At 42.0% G+C, this 18,195-nt stretch overlaps 4 protein-coding genes across 3 annotated transcripts in view; 3 read left to right on the top strand and 1 right to left on the bottom strand.

Moving 5' to 3' along the window:
• LOC309693309 (hemicentin-2-like) overlaps positions 1–18,195 on the bottom strand; it is a 1,543,010-nt gene that overhangs the window by 117,501 nt on the left and 1,407,314 nt on the right.
• The window catches only part of LOC309693926 (nuclear factor 7, ovary-like), a 318,283-nt gene that overhangs the window by 146,051 nt on the left and 154,037 nt on the right, over positions 1–18,195 (top strand). The gene's annotated exons all lie outside the window — the stretch shown is intronic.
• The window catches only part of LOC309698867 (V-set and immunoglobulin domain-containing protein 1-like), a gene marked incomplete at its 5' end in the record, with an annotated part of 49,892 nt that overhangs the window by 20,980 nt on the left and 10,717 nt on the right, over positions 1–18,195 (top strand). The gene's annotated exons all lie outside the window — the stretch shown is intronic.
• LOC309696176 (nuclear factor 7, ovary-like) lies at positions 1,486–2,874 on the top strand (the record flags this gene model as incomplete). The annotated part of the gene is made up of 1 exon (XM_082517316.1): positions 1,486–2,874. Exon 1 carries the CDS (start codon positions 1,501–1,503, stop codon positions 2,872–2,874), a length of 1,374 nt encoding a protein of 457 aa, XP_082373442.1. The 5' UTR covers positions 1,486–1,500.

Below are 18,195 nucleotides of genomic sequence, written 5' to 3'. Positions count from 1 at the left end.
CCGTATGATTATAAATATGAGCGTGGTGAAAGTTGGGCAGCACGCTGACGTCTTTGGTCCCTCTGTGTGCTCGTAAGGGTCTGACCCTTTCACTCCTTTGATTTTTTCCTCGTATCTTTTCTTTGTCTTTTCGTCGAGACTTTTTTGTGCGGCAAAGAAAAAACAAGAAGGTATTGGAACCGGAGAATGAACGTTTTGCGGTGCTGCAAATGCTTGCATTTGATGCGGTACTTGGATTGTTTTGCCACGAGTTCCCGGCATGCAATGCGCGAAAATCACGTGATTGCTAAACAAGGGGGAGGGTGCATCCGGCCTCCTCGGCTGTAATTGGTCCAGCCCAGAGTCGATCATGACCAATTGGCCAATCCAACACCTTTCATTATATATACCCTTCCTAAAAAAACAAAAATCCATCGGCCCATAAAAACAAAAAATCGCCAGCTATGGATCAGGGGTGTCAAACTCAAATACACAGTGGGCCAAAATTCAAAACTGGAACAAAGTCGCAGGCTAACGTTAATATTTATTGAAATATATTTATTTCTCCAGATATAAGAATGAATCTTTTCTCAAACACGTTTTGCTGAAAAACTGAATATGGAACAAGTTCTGCTCCAATTATTTGGGTAAACATAATAAACACTTTGATGGCCTATAAGTGAAAGTGAAAACGTGATAAACCAATAATATAATTAATAATTAATAAATAATTATATTTTTTGATAAGTGAAGTTCACTGAACTGAAAGGAAATTTTGGTTTGATGATGGTTGACATGTTTTCCAAATAGAAGTTTTTCCTCTAGTGAGGAGATGCAGGTGCAGCAGAGCATTGCTGGAAGAAATGATCCCAAGGGTGGAATCTCCTGAGAAACCTTCAGAGACCCAGCGAGAAGTAGGGACCATAGCTGACAGCCCAGGCAGGGGTTGAGGTCAAAGGTCATGCTGTTTGGGGACCTACTGGTCATCATGAGAAGATTCTGGAACCACAGCAATGACCATAAAGCTGCACTGGATGGAGAGCTGTGCCACGGGGCTTTCCAGAGGTAATCACGAGGAGATTGTGGACAACATGTGAAATGAGAGAAAAGCTCTTTATTAGTAACTTTTACAACTTCTGGCAGGTTAATGTCTGAACTTTGGAGTGAAACACACCCTTAGTTAAAAGTCCAACAGCAACATTTGTCTCCTCCCCTCACGTCACTCAAATGTGACAAACCAGGAAATAGAAAGTTCTTCGTCCTCAGTAAAGAGAGACGCACAGACGATCAGACTGAGCTCAGACCAAACTAGCAGCTTCCTCTGAGTGAGTCCAGCTACAGGAGAGAAAAGTGGAAAACTCCAACACTGCTGCTTCAAGCTGCTGACGCTCCACACACTGAATGTGAGTTTGAGCAAAAACACGACTCAAAGGAAGTTTCAGTGAAGGTGGTAGAGGAGGGAGGGGAGCCAGGACTGACTGTACTTCCTGTCTGCTGTTTTCAGTTTCACTCACAGACTCAATGGCTTCCAGATCAGAGGAGGATCTCTGCTGTCCGGTCTGTCAGGAGGTCTTCAGAGATCCTGTTCTTCTGTCATGTAGCCACAGCTTCTGTAAAGACTGTCTGAAGAGATGGTGGAGAGAGAGACCAACACACGAGTGTCCAGTTTGTAAGAGAAGATCTTCAAAGGATCCACCTTTAAATCTGGCTTTAAAGAACCTGTGTGAGTCGTTCTTACAGGAGAGAGATCAGAGAGCTTCAGAGGCTCTCTGCAGTCTGCACTCTGAGAAACTCAAACTCTTCTGTCTGGACCATCAGCAGCCAGTGTGTCTCGTCTGCTGTGCCTCAGAAAAACACACCAATCACAGATTCAGACCCATCGATGAAGCTGCACAACAACACAAGAAGGAACTTCAGGAAACTCTGGAGCCCTTAAAGAAGAAGTTAAAGGTTTGTGAAGAAGTTCAAGTGAAGTTTGATCAAACAGCAGAACACATTAAGGTCCAGGCCCGACACACAGAGAGGCAGATTAAGGAGCAGTTTAAGAAGCTTCACCAGTTTCTAGCAGAGGAAGAGGAGGCCAGGCTGGCTGTACTGAGGGAGGAAGAGGAGCAGAAGAGTGGGATGATGGAGGAGAAGATGGAGGCTCTGAGCAGAGAGATAGCAGCTCTTTCAGACACAGTCAGAGCCACAGAGGAGGAGCTGAGAGCTGAAGACGTCTCATTCCTGCACAACTACAAGGCTGCAGTGGAAAGAGTCCAGCGCTGCCCCCTGCTGGATGATCCACAGCTGCCCTCAGGAGCTCTGATAGACCAGGCCAAACACCTGGGCAACCTGACCTTCAACATCTGGAACAACATGAAGGACATGGTCTCCTACACTCCTCTCATTCTGGACCCAAACACTGCAAATCCAAACCTCATCCTGTCTGAAGATCTGACCAGTGTGAGACGAGAAGGAGAGAAGCAGCAGCTTCCTGATAATCCAGAGAGGTTTGATAATTACGGCTCTGTCCTGGGCTCTGAGGGCTTTAACTCAGGGACTCACAGCTGGGATGTTGAAGTTGGAGACAGTACAGGGTGGTTACTGGGTGTGTTAGCAGAGTCTGTGCAGAGGAAGGGATACATACAGTCTGGATTATGGACAATATGGTTCTATGAAGGTAAATACTCAGCATGGTCACCACCAGCTCCTTTCACTGCTCTCTCAGTCCAGCAGAAGCTCCAGAGGATCAGAGTGAATCTGGACTGGAACAGAGGAAAGCTGTCGTTCTCTGATCCTGATACTAACACACACATACACACCTTCACACACACTTTCACTCACAGGATGTTCCCATTCATCAGCACTGTTGATAAATTGAAGGTGTCAGTGTCAGTGCAGCAGATGAGTTGAGGATGATGATGTTTCTAATGTTGTTTCCTGTCAGTGAGTTGAAGCTGTTAAACTGCAGCTGTCCTCCTGCTGCCTCGTTGTTCCAAAGCTCTTTGTTTCTCTTTTAGTTTCACTCTTTCTTTCTGTTTCTGCTGTCCACCTTTTCACATGGAAAATCATTTCACTGTTTCTCACTGAATGACTCCCCAAACTAGATTTGAAATTCTATCAAGTTTCTAATCATTACAAGTGATTCATGTTTCTATTTGATGTGTAAATGGAGATGATTTAGTTTGCTGGGATATGGACTGACATGTGTTGAATGGGAGGAGCAGTTTGTTGTTGTCTTCTTGTCTGTTTATGACAACAATAAATATGTTGTTGAAACAATGATTCATGTTTAACTCCATATATGAAATGTTTCTGATCTTTGAATTCTGTTTGATTAAAGACTTTCTTCATGACACAAATGAGATTTCAGTGTATTAATAGAACTAAATAAGCTCAGAGTTGAAAGGCTGGAGTATTATGTACGTGCTTCACTGTCAGGATCTTCAGGGGGATTCAAAGGGAAACATCAAACTGCTGTAATGAGATAAACTAGTTGGGCTGAACACACTTATCTGTAGTTTGTCTCCATCCAGGATCATCAGAATATAATGAACATGTGTGAAGAGCCACAAAATGCTGCTGCCCTCTCAGCATGATGAGCTCCAGCCTTTGTTAGCAGGACAACAGGAAACATGAGACAACTTTCAGAGACAGTAACCAACTGTGGCCACAAGATGGCAGCAGCTGATCTGAGATCCTTTATTGGACAGAAGGACTCTGCTCTGTGACGTCATCAGAGAGACGGCCTTCACTCTGATAGATCTGACGTCATGTCTGCACTGCGATGATGAAAGCTGATAAACACATTGTTATTGATCCATGAAATCACCTCTGTCCTCTCAAGTGTAGCTGTTTACAGAGCTGAAGAAGTCCTTCATCATCAAAACAGACAAACATGTATTTCCTGTATTAAGTGACGTCATCCTCACTCTGACCTCTTACATACATTCTGTTCAGTTTTCCTGCTGTAAGAAATAAACTGTGTGAAAATAGAAATGCAGGGAAACATCCATTAATCACAGCTGAGCCGTTTGTTTCTGACTCACATTCAATGAGGCTTCAGGTGTAAATACCTCAGAAGTGTTTGTGAGTTCAGTAGAAGCAGACCCAGTCGACCATCATGGCCTCCACAGCACTACACAATGCAACAGAAAGGCCTTCATCATCTGCTGAACCACCTCTGAACCACGACGCTCTCCCTGCATCTAAAAGCTGTTAGTCAGGATGAGATGCTGCTGTGATCGCTCACAATTTACCTGTGAGACCTTTGTAAATATTGTCTTTGTTTCTGGAGGAAACACCTTTAGTCTGTTTGTATTTGGAGTGCAGATCTGGGCGTCCATCACTTTAACCTGCACACGTTTAGTTATTGAGTGTAGTTGATGTTTGGCAGCATTTTATAAGTGACAGTTCATGAACGGTGAAGGAACAGAGGACGCCTGACCATCCTACCTGTGTCAGTAAGAAGACTTTCATCACAACTTCACAACTTAACACAACTGAAACCTGAATTCAGTGTTGCATAGTTTACTAACAGTGTGTGCTGACACTGAAGTTAGCAGTTTGTTTCCTAAGAGCTGCTGGGACAAACCACAGTGACCGGCTACAGAGTTTAGTTAAGGTGGTTCTAACATGTGACCTGTTGAATTATTTACAGGGATTTATTTTTCATTTAAAGCATCATTTGTGAAGTTTTTATGAAGTTTACTTCTTTTATGTTCTTTGTGTAACGTTTAGATTTTCTTCTCTGGTGTTTTAACTCTTCAGGTTTCCTGTAACAGAGATGTAAACCACCGTTTTCTGATGCTGCTGCACTGGGACATAAACACGGTCACTTTATTAGGCACACCTTGCTGGCTGCAGGTTATAACCCCTGCTGGAAACATCCCCACAGATTTGGATCCTTATTGCCATGACAGCACCACACAGCTGCTCCAGATGCTGCAGGATGCTGGTCAGGGCTCTAACAGTGAAACTTTACTGAAAGTAAGAAACCTGAGAGGAAATAAACTTTGACTTTAGTAAGCTGAGCTCTGAAGCTGTGATGGAGCTCAGTCGGTGTGAAGGCGGCTGCTGTGTAACAAACGTTTGTCTGAGGTGCTGCGACTGATCGTGGTCATGTTTATTTAAAGAAGTCGGTGATGAAGCAGGCTGTGCAGTCCGAGCTCTTCATCAGTTAACAGTCCTCCAGAGCTGCTGCAGGGAGCTGACTGTCCTCCAGGTGGCGCTAAGTGAACAAAGTCCAAAGAAATAAACTTGGACTGTTTTTTGAAGCCTAAATAAAATGTGAATAAACTTTATAGATACATTTGAAACCAGCTACTCTGTGACTTTACACACTCACACAGTAACAGAGCTGATTCCTGATTGGAGCAGCACAGAGTTAGACTTCTTTTCTGGCTGTGGATTGGTTCGTCAGGATTTCCCCCTTTACAGGTTTAAAAACAATCTCTGTTTTTACATTTTTTGACCTCCTTCTTGTGTCTAAAGGTGAAGCAGCACCAGCCTCCTCTGATCCTCATGTTGTAGCTCTGTGTGTCCAGCAGGGGGCAGAACACCTCCAAACTGTGCCAGCAGCTCTCACTGTGAGCTCAGACGTTTGTGGACACTCAGTTTGTTTGAACATAGTAAATAATCAGAGCTTCTCACACTGTTTATGGGGACACCACCTGCCCGAGGGTGTACTGTGTCAGAGAGGTGGTGTATGGTGCTGGGTGTAGTCTCTCTGCTGGTTCACAGTTTTTACTGAGGAGCTGTGTTCATGTCAGGAAGGTTTCGTCTGATCACTGTGGTGCAGTTTGGTTTACTCTGTTTCTGAGTGTTTGTAGGATCAGTCTCTGCAGGTCACCTGATACCTGGCAGTGAAGTGTTTATGAATCAGCTCCGTCAGATTTAATCCAACAGAATAACATGTAAAACACTCCAGGGCTTTTACTCTGAAACTTTCTCCAGAGCTGTCTGGAGTTTTCTTACATTAAAATATTCTGGGATTACCAGACTGTCCACATCATGTGTCCTACCAAAACTTTCATCCACAAATATACCCTGACATTAAACCCAAATAGATGTGAGAGCGAGTCATTAGTATCAGTACTGTGTGTGTGTGTGTGTGTGTGTGTGTGTGTGTGTGTGTGTGTGTGTGTGTGTGTGTGTGTGTGTGAGAGAGATATTCAGGTAACTTACTGGGTTACTGCACATGCTCACACCTTTTCAGCACAACAGGTGCAGTTTGGTGTTTTACTGCCTCCTGCTGGAACAATGATGGCAGCTCTCAAGACTTTATTGGTTATTGTCATTTCGTGTTACACAGCCTGAAACGAAATACTGTTCCTCAGCAGCCTCTACAGTGCAATAACCAATATATTTTAAAAAGAATAAATACAGTTTAAAAGGAATAAGTTTAAAAAAGAGCAGCAAAAAAGGCATAAATAGCTTAAAATCCAAGTTCTAAAAAAACCTCCAGTTTTTATTAATATTTTATTATTTATCAAATTATTATAAACTAAAAATATTTTTTACGTGATAAACGACTTCAGTGCTTCGTCCATGACCTCCTGAAGGTAAAGGGCCCAAAGAGCCAATCAGCAGCTCTGAAACAGGAAATATGACTCATGGAGAAGTTCACAACAGTTTCAGCTGCCAGTTGTACTCATCACCATGGAGACTGTCTCCATGGTGGAGGCAGAGTGACAGTGTTGTAGATGCTGCATTTTGAAGCCTCAGTGTTTATGTTGTGCCCTTAAACAGGGGAAATAGTGAGGAGAGGTGAAAGAGCGGCACAGACACGCAGCTCTCACTCTCACTCGTCTGTATTGAGTGAAGGAGGAAGCGCGCGAACCCACCTACTGGAGCCCTGAGGCATTAACAATGGATCGACGCACAATCAACCCAGGCAAAACTTTCACTATCTCCCTCTATATTCCCACTGCATATTCTATTCGAAAACAGTCAAAGCAACAAATAAAACATTAATAAGGGCATGACATGAAATGTAAGGAACAGAGATGTACAACTTCAAAACTAATCAAATTTATGATCCACCACATTTATATTTTTGTTCACAGCCATGTACACATCAAACTCTCATCTTTCTGTCCAAAAACAAAACAAAAAGATTCCCTGTAAATTTGACCTTTTCCTTCAACTGTCCATTATAGCGTGGTCTTCCTACTTATCTTGACACAATACTCAGTCGCGTTGCCTGCTGCAAACTTAAAAGAAGTCTGACGAATGAAGTGACTGTGAGTGTGTCTGACGTCACGGTGTGTGTGAAAAGGTATCCAGCTGGGGCAGACATGATTCTGCAGGTCACCTGCCCAGTGGACAAAAAGAAATAAAATAGTTGTGTGGATGATATATGAATGATAATACGAAGAGTGTTTTGTGTCTCTCAGCCTGAAACAACTGTAATGCCACTTTCTGTTTTGGAGAAAGGACAGTTAAAAAAAGATGTGTGTTGTTTTAAGCAGTGATGAGAATAATGAAGATGTGATGAGAGAGCAACACAAAAGTATAAGTACAGGGATGATGCTCTTTACAGGAAGGGTCAGAGCAGACTCTACCTGCTGAGGCGGCTGAGGTCATTTGGAGTCCAGGGAGCGCTTTTAAAGACCTTCTATGACTCTGTGGTGGCATCTGTCATTTTTTACAGTGTGGTATGTTGGAGCAGCAGTTTATCTCCCGCCCCATGCATGTAGATGTTGCTGAACTGCAGAGCTGCTTCAGTGACAGACTGCTGCATCCTCGATGCATGAAGGAGCGTTTCCGCAGGTCCTTCCTCCCTGCAGCTGTCAGACTGTACAATCTGAACTGCTCCCAACAAACACAGATGTTTACATCAGCGCTGTATCGTGCACTGTTTTATCAACCGATTCACACTACAACCAGGGTTGCCTCTTATCTGTATTTAATTTTATTTAATTTAACAACAGTATGGTACTCAGTTTTTGGTAACCATTGTCCTTCATGTAAATATGTAAGAATTGTGTATGTTTCTGTTCTGTGTCATGTGTACTGTTTGTTTGTATATGTGTTTTCTTGCTGCTGTTACACCCAAGTTTCCCCTTGTGGGACAATTAAATTGATATAACAACACTCGTGGTAAAGTTGTGGACTGGAAGAATACCTGACCAAGATTATCTTGCAATGTTTTGCAGCCGCCAGTCAAGCCGGTAGATAAATGTCTGTGATTGTCGCAGGTGGCTGTGTGGCTGGCAGGAGCTCTTTCCTATCAGTTTGTCCCCACCTTCACCTATGGTCACGAGCTTTGGGTAATAACCAAAAGAATCCGATTCTGGATATGAACTGCAACTCTCTTTACACTGGCCTTTCCTCCACCCTTCTCGTTAGATTGCAGACTGTCCAGAATGCGGCGGCACGCCTTTTGACAGGTAGCAGGAAGTTTTCTTCCATCACTCCTGTTCTTGCTGGCTTGCACTGGCTTCCAATTAAATACCGTATTCAATTTAAAATATTACTTTTCACCTACAAACACATTAATAACTTTGCGCCGAGCTACCTCAATGAGCTTCTCAGGTTACACACTCCTGTCAGAGCACTTAGCTCTGCTACCCAAATTCTTCTGGAGCAACCTCGTTCTCGGCTGAAGTCTCGCAGTGACCGCGCGTTTGCTGTAGCTGCCCCGGTCTTATGGAACAACCTTCCTGTCGCTATCCGGGCGTCTGACTCTATGCCACTGTTTAAATCACAGCTTAAGACTTATTTGTTTAATCTTGCCTTTCCACCCAGTTAACACTTGTGTGCGCTGGTACATTTTTTATGCTTGTGAACTACTTTTATATCTTATGATGGTTTTTATAATTGATACGTGCCAGGTCCTTTCTCTTTTCCCTCCCATCTCCCTTTTCCTATTTTATTTTTGTCAAGCACCTTGGTATACCCTTGTTTTTTTAGTGTGCTTTATAAATAAAGTTTATTTATTTATTTATTATTTGTTGCTGTTTAAGTTTGTCAATTTCAGACCTCTGTCTCTGAAGTTCAACGTTCTGCATTTCCAGGTCTTTCAGTTTTGCGACATGGTCTGACAGAAAAGAACATAAATAAGTCAATATGAATTTTATTTATCTGCATTATTTGAATCTTTTCATTTTTAGTAGGTTAGATTATTGAATAAATAATGAATAAATAATAAAAATAAAAAAATTAATGAGAAACGTTAGTGATAGATTCATGAAGTGACATTGATATCTCTGTAACAGGGGCTCATATGAAGGTTTCCTCATGCTGTCATTTTTCTCACTACCTGACATCATACTCTACCTTTATTCTCTTGTTTTAAGGTCCTGATTTCCACTTTCTGTTCAGCCACTGAGGCAGTCAGCTCTCTGAGCACAGCATGGACTTCCTGTGGACAGGGTTGTTGGTTTGAAATCTGCTGGTCAAGAATTTCATTATCTGCCTCTGTCTGATTTGTGGAAACAGAGCAGACCAGAAGCAACAGCGAGAAAAACAGCGTGATCTCCATTCTGTCAGTGAAAACTCAACAGTATCTGTGTGTCATCTGCAAACCTGACTGACTTTTATATTACACAGTACAGAGGGGAGGTCACTGTAGCATTAGATTCAACCTTATTCTAGTGAATCAGTGACTAATGTAATCTTTATGACTTTCAGATGCAGTACAAGGAGAAGAACAAGTGAGTATCAATGGTTGTCAACTGATAGTAAAACATGAGCATGTGTGTTTCCACCAACTGACCAGAGCTTAGAGGACAAATATCAAAATGTGTGCTCAGATACAGATGTTTAAGCAGCTGTGAAAGAACATATCTGGAAGTTTTTGGCACTGAGGAAGTAATTGCCTTTGATTATGGAATTCCTCTAATAACTCAGAGCAAAAATACTCTAAGCGACAAAATGTATAAAGTAATCTTTACAACTTTTACAAGGTACAAGACTACAAAGAGATAAACAAGTGAATGTCAATGATTATCAGCCGTTCATAAAATTAATCAGCACATGTTGTTTTAGAAAATCCAATGTGAATGTAGGAACCATGAAGGTCACTGACATGGTATAACTTGAAGATGAACTTCTACTCTTCATGTGTAACATGACACTTGGTTGACCACCCTTCCCACTCCAGTTCAATAAAACCACAGCTGTCCTTTTTTGTTTCTTTCTTCTCTGACCACTTAGGTGAGAAAGCTAGTGTTCAATGCTTTTCAGAGAATGAATTAATCTCTGACCCTTCCACTCCAAGCACTCCTCCAGATGCAGTGAACAATCTTATAAGCAATACAAGAGCATGCTGAAGAGTCTTGGTTGCTAAATACAGCAAAAGTATTCGGCCCCCTTGAATTTTTCCACATTTTGTCACATTACAGCCACAAACATGAATCAATTTTATTGGAATTCCACGTGAAAGACCAACACAAAGTGGTGTGCACGTGAGAAGTGGAACGGAAATCATACATGATTCCAAACATTTTTTACAAATAACTGCAAAGTGGGATGTGCGTAATTATTCAGCCCCCTTTGGTCTGAGTGCAGTCAGTTGCCCATAGACGTTGCCTGATGAGTGCTAATGACTAAATAGAGTGCACCTGTGTATAATCTAATGTCAGTACAAATACAGCTGCTCTGTGACGGCCTCAGAGGTTGTCTAAGAGAATATTGGGAGCAACAACACCATGAAGTCCAAAGAACACACCAGACAGGTCAGGGATAAAGTTATTGAGAAATTTAAAGCAGGCGTAAGCTACAAAAAGATTTCCCAAGCCTTGAACATCCCACGGAGCACTGTTCAAGCCATCATTCAGAAATGGAAGGAGTACGGCACAACTGTAAACCTACCAAGACAAGGCCGTCCACCTAAACTCACAGGCCGAACAAGGAGAGCGCTGATCAGAAATGCAGCCAAGAGGCCCATGGTGACTCTGGACGAGCTGCAGAGATCTACAGCTCAGGTGGGGGAATCTGTCCATAGGACAACTATTAGTCGTGCACTGCACAAAGTTGGCCTTTATGGAAGAGTGGCAAGAAGAAAGCCGTTGTTAACAGCAAACCATAAGAAGTCCCGTTTGCAGTTTGCTACAAGCCATGTGGGGGACACAGCAAACATGTGGGGGACACAGCAAACATGTGGGGGACACAGCAAACATGTAGGGGACACAGCAAACATGTGGAAGAAGGTGCTCTGGTCAGATGAGACCAAAATGTAACTTTTTGGCCAAAATGCAAAACGCTATGTGTGGCGGAAAACTAACACTGCACATCAGTCTGAACACACCATCCCCACTGTCAGATATGGTGGTGGCAGCATCATGCTCTGGGGGTGCTTCTCTTCAGCAGGGACAGGAAGCTGGTCAGAGTTGATGGGAAGATGGATGGAGCCAAATACAGGGCAATCTTGGAAGAAAACCTCTTGGAGTCTGCAAAAGACTTGAGACTAGGGCGGAGGTTCACCTTCCAGCAGGACAACGACCCTAAACATAAAGCCAGGGCAACAATGGAGTGGTTTAAAACAAAACATATCCATGTGTTAGAATGGCCCAGTCAAAGTCCAGATCTAAATCCAATCGAGAATCTGTGGCAAGATCTGAAAACTGCTGATCACAAACGCTGTCCATCTAATCTGACTGAGCTGGAGCTGTTTTGCAAAGTAGAATGGGCAAAGATTTCAGTCTGTAGATGTGCAAAGCTGGTAGAGACAGACCCTAAAAGACTGGCAGCTGTAACTGCAGCAAAAGGTGGTTCTACAAAGTATTGACTCAGGGGGCTGAATAATTATGCACACCCCACTTTGCAGTTATTTATTTGTAAAAAATGTTTGGAATCATGTATGATTTTCGTTCCACTTCTCACGTGTACACCACTTTGTGTTGGTCTTTCACGTGGAATTCCAATAAAATTCTGTCTGGACAATGTCATATCATGAGTAATAATTAAAAATAATCCATATACATAAAACAAACACATGCACACACAGTGACATTTTAGACCTTCAGAATACTGTATATACTTTGGGCATCTCGGTGCTGATCCAGAATCCTTACATTATTATTTATTACTAGAGCTACAATAATAAAGCAAAGAGGAGGGGGAAGTAATAAATATGAAATAATGTATTTATGATGATTCCATTTGTTTCACTATCCACTCTGTGCAGGGCAAAGCTTATTACATGTTTAAACTGTAGAGATACAATAATTTTACTGCTGTAAAATCCAAATTTTGTCTTATTTAAAATATAAATCTAATATAATCTGCTTCTTAATGTATGTTCTTTAAAATACAGTGTGGCGTGGGTGTGGTCTCTGGCCAGCTGCAGAGGAGGGGTGACGCAGTGAGCTCCCGGGGCGGTGCAGGGGCGGGGTGAACAGGTGTGCTGGGATCTGACAGTGATTGTGTCTCTTTATATGTTGGCAGTGACAGTCGGAGGAGGAGGGCGGACATGACAGCAGAGAGAGAGCGGGAGTGTCTGTGTCCCTGTACAAACGCACAGTATTAAATAAAAGTTCGGCTGTCGTCAAATTCGCTCCAGCTTATATTTCTTGGGTCCAACGTTACATACAGCTTGTGTTTTTTAATATATCATAATTATAATAATGCATAATTATGTGGACATGCATATTAGATCGTTTTTTAGTGGAATATAATCCCTCCAGAAAGGCAGGAAAAGCTATGTAACTTGCTTTAAAACTAAATATGTTCCCTAAAACGGTGACAGAGCTACAGACACATGACAGCCTTACACAGGTAGCCAGCAGCTATGACCAGCACTACTTGTGCAGTTAATAAAAGGACAGGTAATGTTTGTCGCCCTGTTGCACACACAGCACGCTCATTTGTTTCAGTTCGTCAGCTGCAACAAGACAGCTTACCAACGTGTACGTAATAAGCTGATACTCCTGGGTGCTACACACTACAGTGTACGCTGTACACCTACTTACTGGTTGTGTCGCATCAGTCTGTGTCTCTGAGTTAACTTGTGTTTCTCCTGCAGCTCCGGACCGCTAAAAATGCGCGTGCTCTTTGTGAGCTCGTTCCCGGCTCGTAACCAGCGCGTTCTGCCGTCAAGGGCGATCATTGGTTAAATGTGATCATGTGACTGATGCAAGCCAGATCCTTTTATTTAGCAAAACTATGATTAATAGTTAAATATTATTGTTGAGGGGCACAGACAAGACTCCGCAAAAAAATTTTAAAAGTTGCCTCAACAAAAGGGCACTCTGGGCACCCATCAGGAAAGGGGCGGGTGCTCAAGCCCCTCCAGCCCCCCCCCCCCCCCCCCCCTGCACGTGCCTGCTGTTACACCATCGTAGGTTATACAGGCACTGATCCAATAGGTGTTTTGGCAGCCATCTGCTGTGACTGGTTGGGGGTGACGGAAAAGAGACGAGGGCAGATGGCGACAGGATAAAAGACACACATCAGGAAGAGACAAAGTTTATTACTCCTACTGATTAAATATCACAAACAACAGCCAATACAAACTAAACAACAAGCTAACAGGGGTGCTGCAGTCTTGGAATAAAACTGCAGAGATGATCAGTCTATGAAACCAAAGGTGCGTTTTATATTGGGAGACGTACCAAAAAATGTAAATAATGGGATATAAACTTGGCACTAGGACAAGCAAATGATTTTAAACTGGGCAGGAAAAATAAGATGCTTTTGAGTGGAGTCTCATGGGTCCCCCAAATATTTGTATCTTTACAAAAAATAATAATAACCAAAGCGCAAAAAAAGAGTAATATTTGGCATAATTAAAACTTGCCTACTAAGAATGACATAAAAATTACATAAAGTAGCACAAACACTTTAATATGCCACGGGTAAATTGAGCTGTGGCATTTTTCCTTTTTAAATCCGCCTTTTTTCTGAGCTAATTGAAAGCTGTTTAGAGATCCGTGGTTCTTTCACAGAAAATGATGCATTACTGTAAACTGAACACAATATAAAGTATTTAAAATGAGTTAAGCTTTACACATGTGCCGCAGTGACATTACTGCAGGTGTGATTCACTGACAATCACTTCCTCACTGAATGTTTCAGTGGTGCAGTTGCTCGGGCCTCTGAATCTCTGTTTTTTTGTATTTACCTGCTGCTGATGCTCCTCATGCTTACCTCTGGTCTTACCTTTGCTTCTTCCCCTCTGCTTGGATCTTCACCCATGTGCCTGTTGGACTGTCCTCTCCTCTGTAAACTCAGAGACCTCCTTGCCCTCCCCATTACACATTCTGGCTAAACTTGATAAAAAAAAATACTGTAAAACCAATGTGTCCTGCATTTGAGTCCAATTATCATGAACATAATTTCTCTCTTTTTAGTTAATAGATCAGATTGTGTGCTTTATAACATGTTTCCTTTATTTGCCTTTTCTTTCTGTGGTCATGTTAAAAAGCAGAGTGTAGTATATTGTTAGAGAATTGAGCCTGTCCACAGTAAAATAGTCACTTCTTTAAACTTAGTCCAAAATGGTGAGAAGAACCTTAACCTCACCTCAGAGTCTGACCTTAAACAACATTCAGTGTTCTGTTCTTCTTTCTGCTTTGTCCTCTCTTGTTTTCATCCATGTTTCTAGAGTTACATTTATTTATACTTTGTGTCGGCTCAGTGATTTATTTTTCTGTCTGCAGGTAGAAAAATCATTGACGTTTGCAGATGACACAGATGCTGTTATGTTTTCAGTGACTGAATGGAGATCATTGCAGTTTTCTTTGTTCTTTTTCCACAGATCAGACCACGAGCAGACTGCACTCCAACAACCCCGTCCACACTACATTTGACTGGTACTCACACTGCCCTTGAACATAAACTAAACAACATGTTGATTCCACCATGTTTGAAGATTTATAGAACTATCATATCATCCCCTTTATGCCTCCGTACTTAAGTAAGTACTTAAGTAAGTAAGTACTCATTCACCCCTCTTTCTGTCATGGTATAAAAAGCTCAGGTTTGCACAGACACACATACTACGTCTGAAAAGAAGATCCAAGGTAAAGTGTTGGGTCGGGTAGTGAGACTATGCTTAATGGTAATTTGTGACATGACAATATTGCTGTAATTTCCAGAGAAATTGATGGCGGAAGGAAGAAGATCTTGCACAGTTCATTTTGCACTTGCATTAGAGCATGAAGCAAAGGTGGAGAGTCAGAAGACTGAAACTGATCAGTTGAAACAACAGCAGTTTTTTTTAATCATACGCACTGGACTCTAAACTAAATATATATATATATATATATACATATATATATATATATATATATATATATATATATATACATATACATATATATATAGTTAAATAATATTTAACTATATATATATATATATATATATATATATATATATATAATTTTTTAGGGGTGCAACGATACACAAAATTCACGGTTCGGTTCGATACTTTGGTGTCACGGTTCGATATTTTTTCGATACAAAAAAATGTTCATGCATTTTTAATTTGTCATTTATTAAAATTATAAATATATATTTTAACTCAAAAGTACAGTTTTTAAATTTAACCCTAACCCTTGTGCGTGTTTTTTATTTTGACAGCGAATGCGCACCTGCGGACCACTTATGTGCAGCCCTGGTTATTTAGCTCGTCATATTGCAGCCACAGAAATTCTTTTGTCCATGAAACCATAAAGCTGCACTTTCTTTTTGCCTTATAGTCTGATTTGTCATAACTTCTCCGTTTTGTGGTAAGCTTTTATTTGGCTGTCACTTCTTCACCCTGACCTGTCTTATTTGGCTCAGCAGAACTGAAATGCTTTTACACACGCACTCACATAAGCTCAGCGATTCTCTGCGCGATCAACCTCTCACATGTTTAAGCTGCGGGAGATTTCACTTGTCATGTTTGCATAGTAAGCTAACGATTAATAAGACGATGTCAGAGGAATTGGTGCACAAATTATCATCACTCACAGATCAGTGCTGTCGCTCTCTATACACAGTTCGCACGATTGCAAAGTGAAAGCAAAAAAACAAGCGCAAATTCAAACGCGACTTCAATATGTCACATATTGACAGTGGCTCACCGATGCCAATGACATAATTACCCAGCTACATTTCTGAAAGAATGCAAAAGCATTGACATAGATTTTTCCTACAATAGCCCGACGGGCAGGGAAGAGATAGATTTTGGTAGCCCGACTGAAAAAATCGCTAGCTCCGGGACGTCGGGCTAGCGATATTGCAAGCCCTGTATCTGATTGAGGAATCACTCATCTTTGGAAAAGAGAGTTTATTACAGAGAAATGTCTCTTTCCAAAATAAAAGCTATACTATCCGCTTCTTCTGGGCTATATTCTCAGCAGCATAAGGAGAATCATGTGCTAACAGCTGTCTAAATGACTCGGCTAAAGTTAGTAGCATGCTTGCTTTTTTTTGTCTGCTTCCACTTGTCTTTGCACTAGGATGATGTCGGTGTAAATGTGCAGTCATATTCGTTGTGTTCCCACTAGTGCTTTCAGGTTAATCTCGTTGAAATTACCTTAACGCCACAACACGGCAAATCTCCGTTAACGAGCTACCGCCGATCGCCCCGTGCATGGGGCTAGACGGCCAACACGTTAACGAGCTAACTGCGCTAACACACTAGTTCCCACCCATGTAATTGAGCATTGCATGGAACATCCAACATACTGTTTTACTTTAGTCCATGACTCGCTTACCTTCAGGGTCATACGTCACATTAAAACCAAAATAATTCCAAACGCCAGATCTGAATGAGGTTCAATTTGCCTGTTGCAAGTAGAGCTTAACTTCTGTCTCGCTAGCTTGCCCTGCGCTCTTCCTTCTGACGATGCTGTCTGTGTTGAGCGCTCAGTGGATCTGCGCTCGACAGTGCAGCCTAGGCGGAGTAGTCGAACACAGATTCACTGAGCGCTCAACACAGACAGCATCGTCAGAAGGAAAATTGATAAAATAAATTACAAATGTTGTATTGTTCGATACATATGCGTACCGAACCGAAAGCACTGTATCGAACGGTTCAATATCGATACGAATATCGTTGCACCCCTAATATATATATATATTAGGGGTGCAACGATACACAAAATTCACGGTTCGGTTCGATACTTTGGTGTCACGGTTCGATATTTTTTCGATACAAAAAAATGTTCATGCCTTTTTAATTTGTCATTTATTAAAATTATAAATATATATTTTAACTCAAATGTGCAGTTTTTAGATTTAATGTTGCTGAAACAACAAAGGGATAAAATAAATCTATCTGATCAAGAAATCACTCATCTTTGGAAAAGAGAGTTTATTACAGAGAAATGGCTCTTTCCAAAATAAAAGCTATACTATACGCTTCTTCTGGGCTATATTCTCAGCAGCATATTAAACATATCAGGTCCCCATAAGGAGAATCATGTGCTAACGGCTGTCTAAATGACTCGGGTAAAGTTTGTAGCATGCGTGCTTGTTGTTTTTGTCTGCTTCCACTTGTCTTTGCACTAGGATGATGTCGGCGTCAATGTGCAGTCATATTCGTTGTGTTCTCACTAGTGCTGTCAGCGTTAATCTCGTTGAAATGACGTTAACGCCACAACACGGCAAATCTCCGTTAACGAGCTACAGCGGATCGCCCCGTGCGTGGGGCTGGACGGCGTCAACACGTTAACAAGCAAACTGCGCTTCACCTCTTCAGTTCTGAAAGCTGATGGAGAGTCTCGGGTGTTTAACTCCCAGTGAGGTTGTGATGCTGGCGGAGGTCCTGAGAGTGGATGACCCACCCTGCTGTCAACTGAGTTACTGAGGTCACATGGGTCAATGTGTGAGGGGGGGGGGGGGGGGGGGGGAATGGCCCGGAAGTGATCCCAGGACTATGTTATAGGTAGCCAACACTTTTTCCATGTTTGAACTTAATGTGACCACTAGAGGGAGGTATGTGCCTCTTAGTGCCATAAGCCAGCTGTGCAGCAGGCAGGTTGTTTGGCTTCATTTTTGCACAATGGGAGGAGGCGCTGTCGCGTCGTCCATGTTTTCTACAGTCATTGATTTGGACACAGCCAATGTGTTTAGTTTTACTCTTCCCCATGTGATGTCATTATGTCCATTTGTGTCAGCTTTTTTCCCAGGTGCCTCCACTTCCCCATCACCTCATATGTGTATGTAAGTCTTCTGTCTCCCTTTGTTCATTGTTGCTTCGTCTGTGTTCCCACCCCCATGTCCTCATAGTCACAGAGTCATAGTGTGTGTCATAGTGCCCTCATATTATCACAGTATGTCATAGTTGTTCATAGG

The sequence above is a fragment of the Aulonocara stuartgranti genome (genome assembly GCF_965226115.1).
Source record: "Aulonocara stuartgranti genome assembly, chromosome: 3".
Classification (NCBI taxonomy): Eukaryota; Metazoa; Chordata; class Actinopteri; order Cichliformes; family Cichlidae; genus Aulonocara; species Aulonocara stuartgranti.
This window is presented reverse-complemented; position numbering and strand designations above follow the sequence as displayed.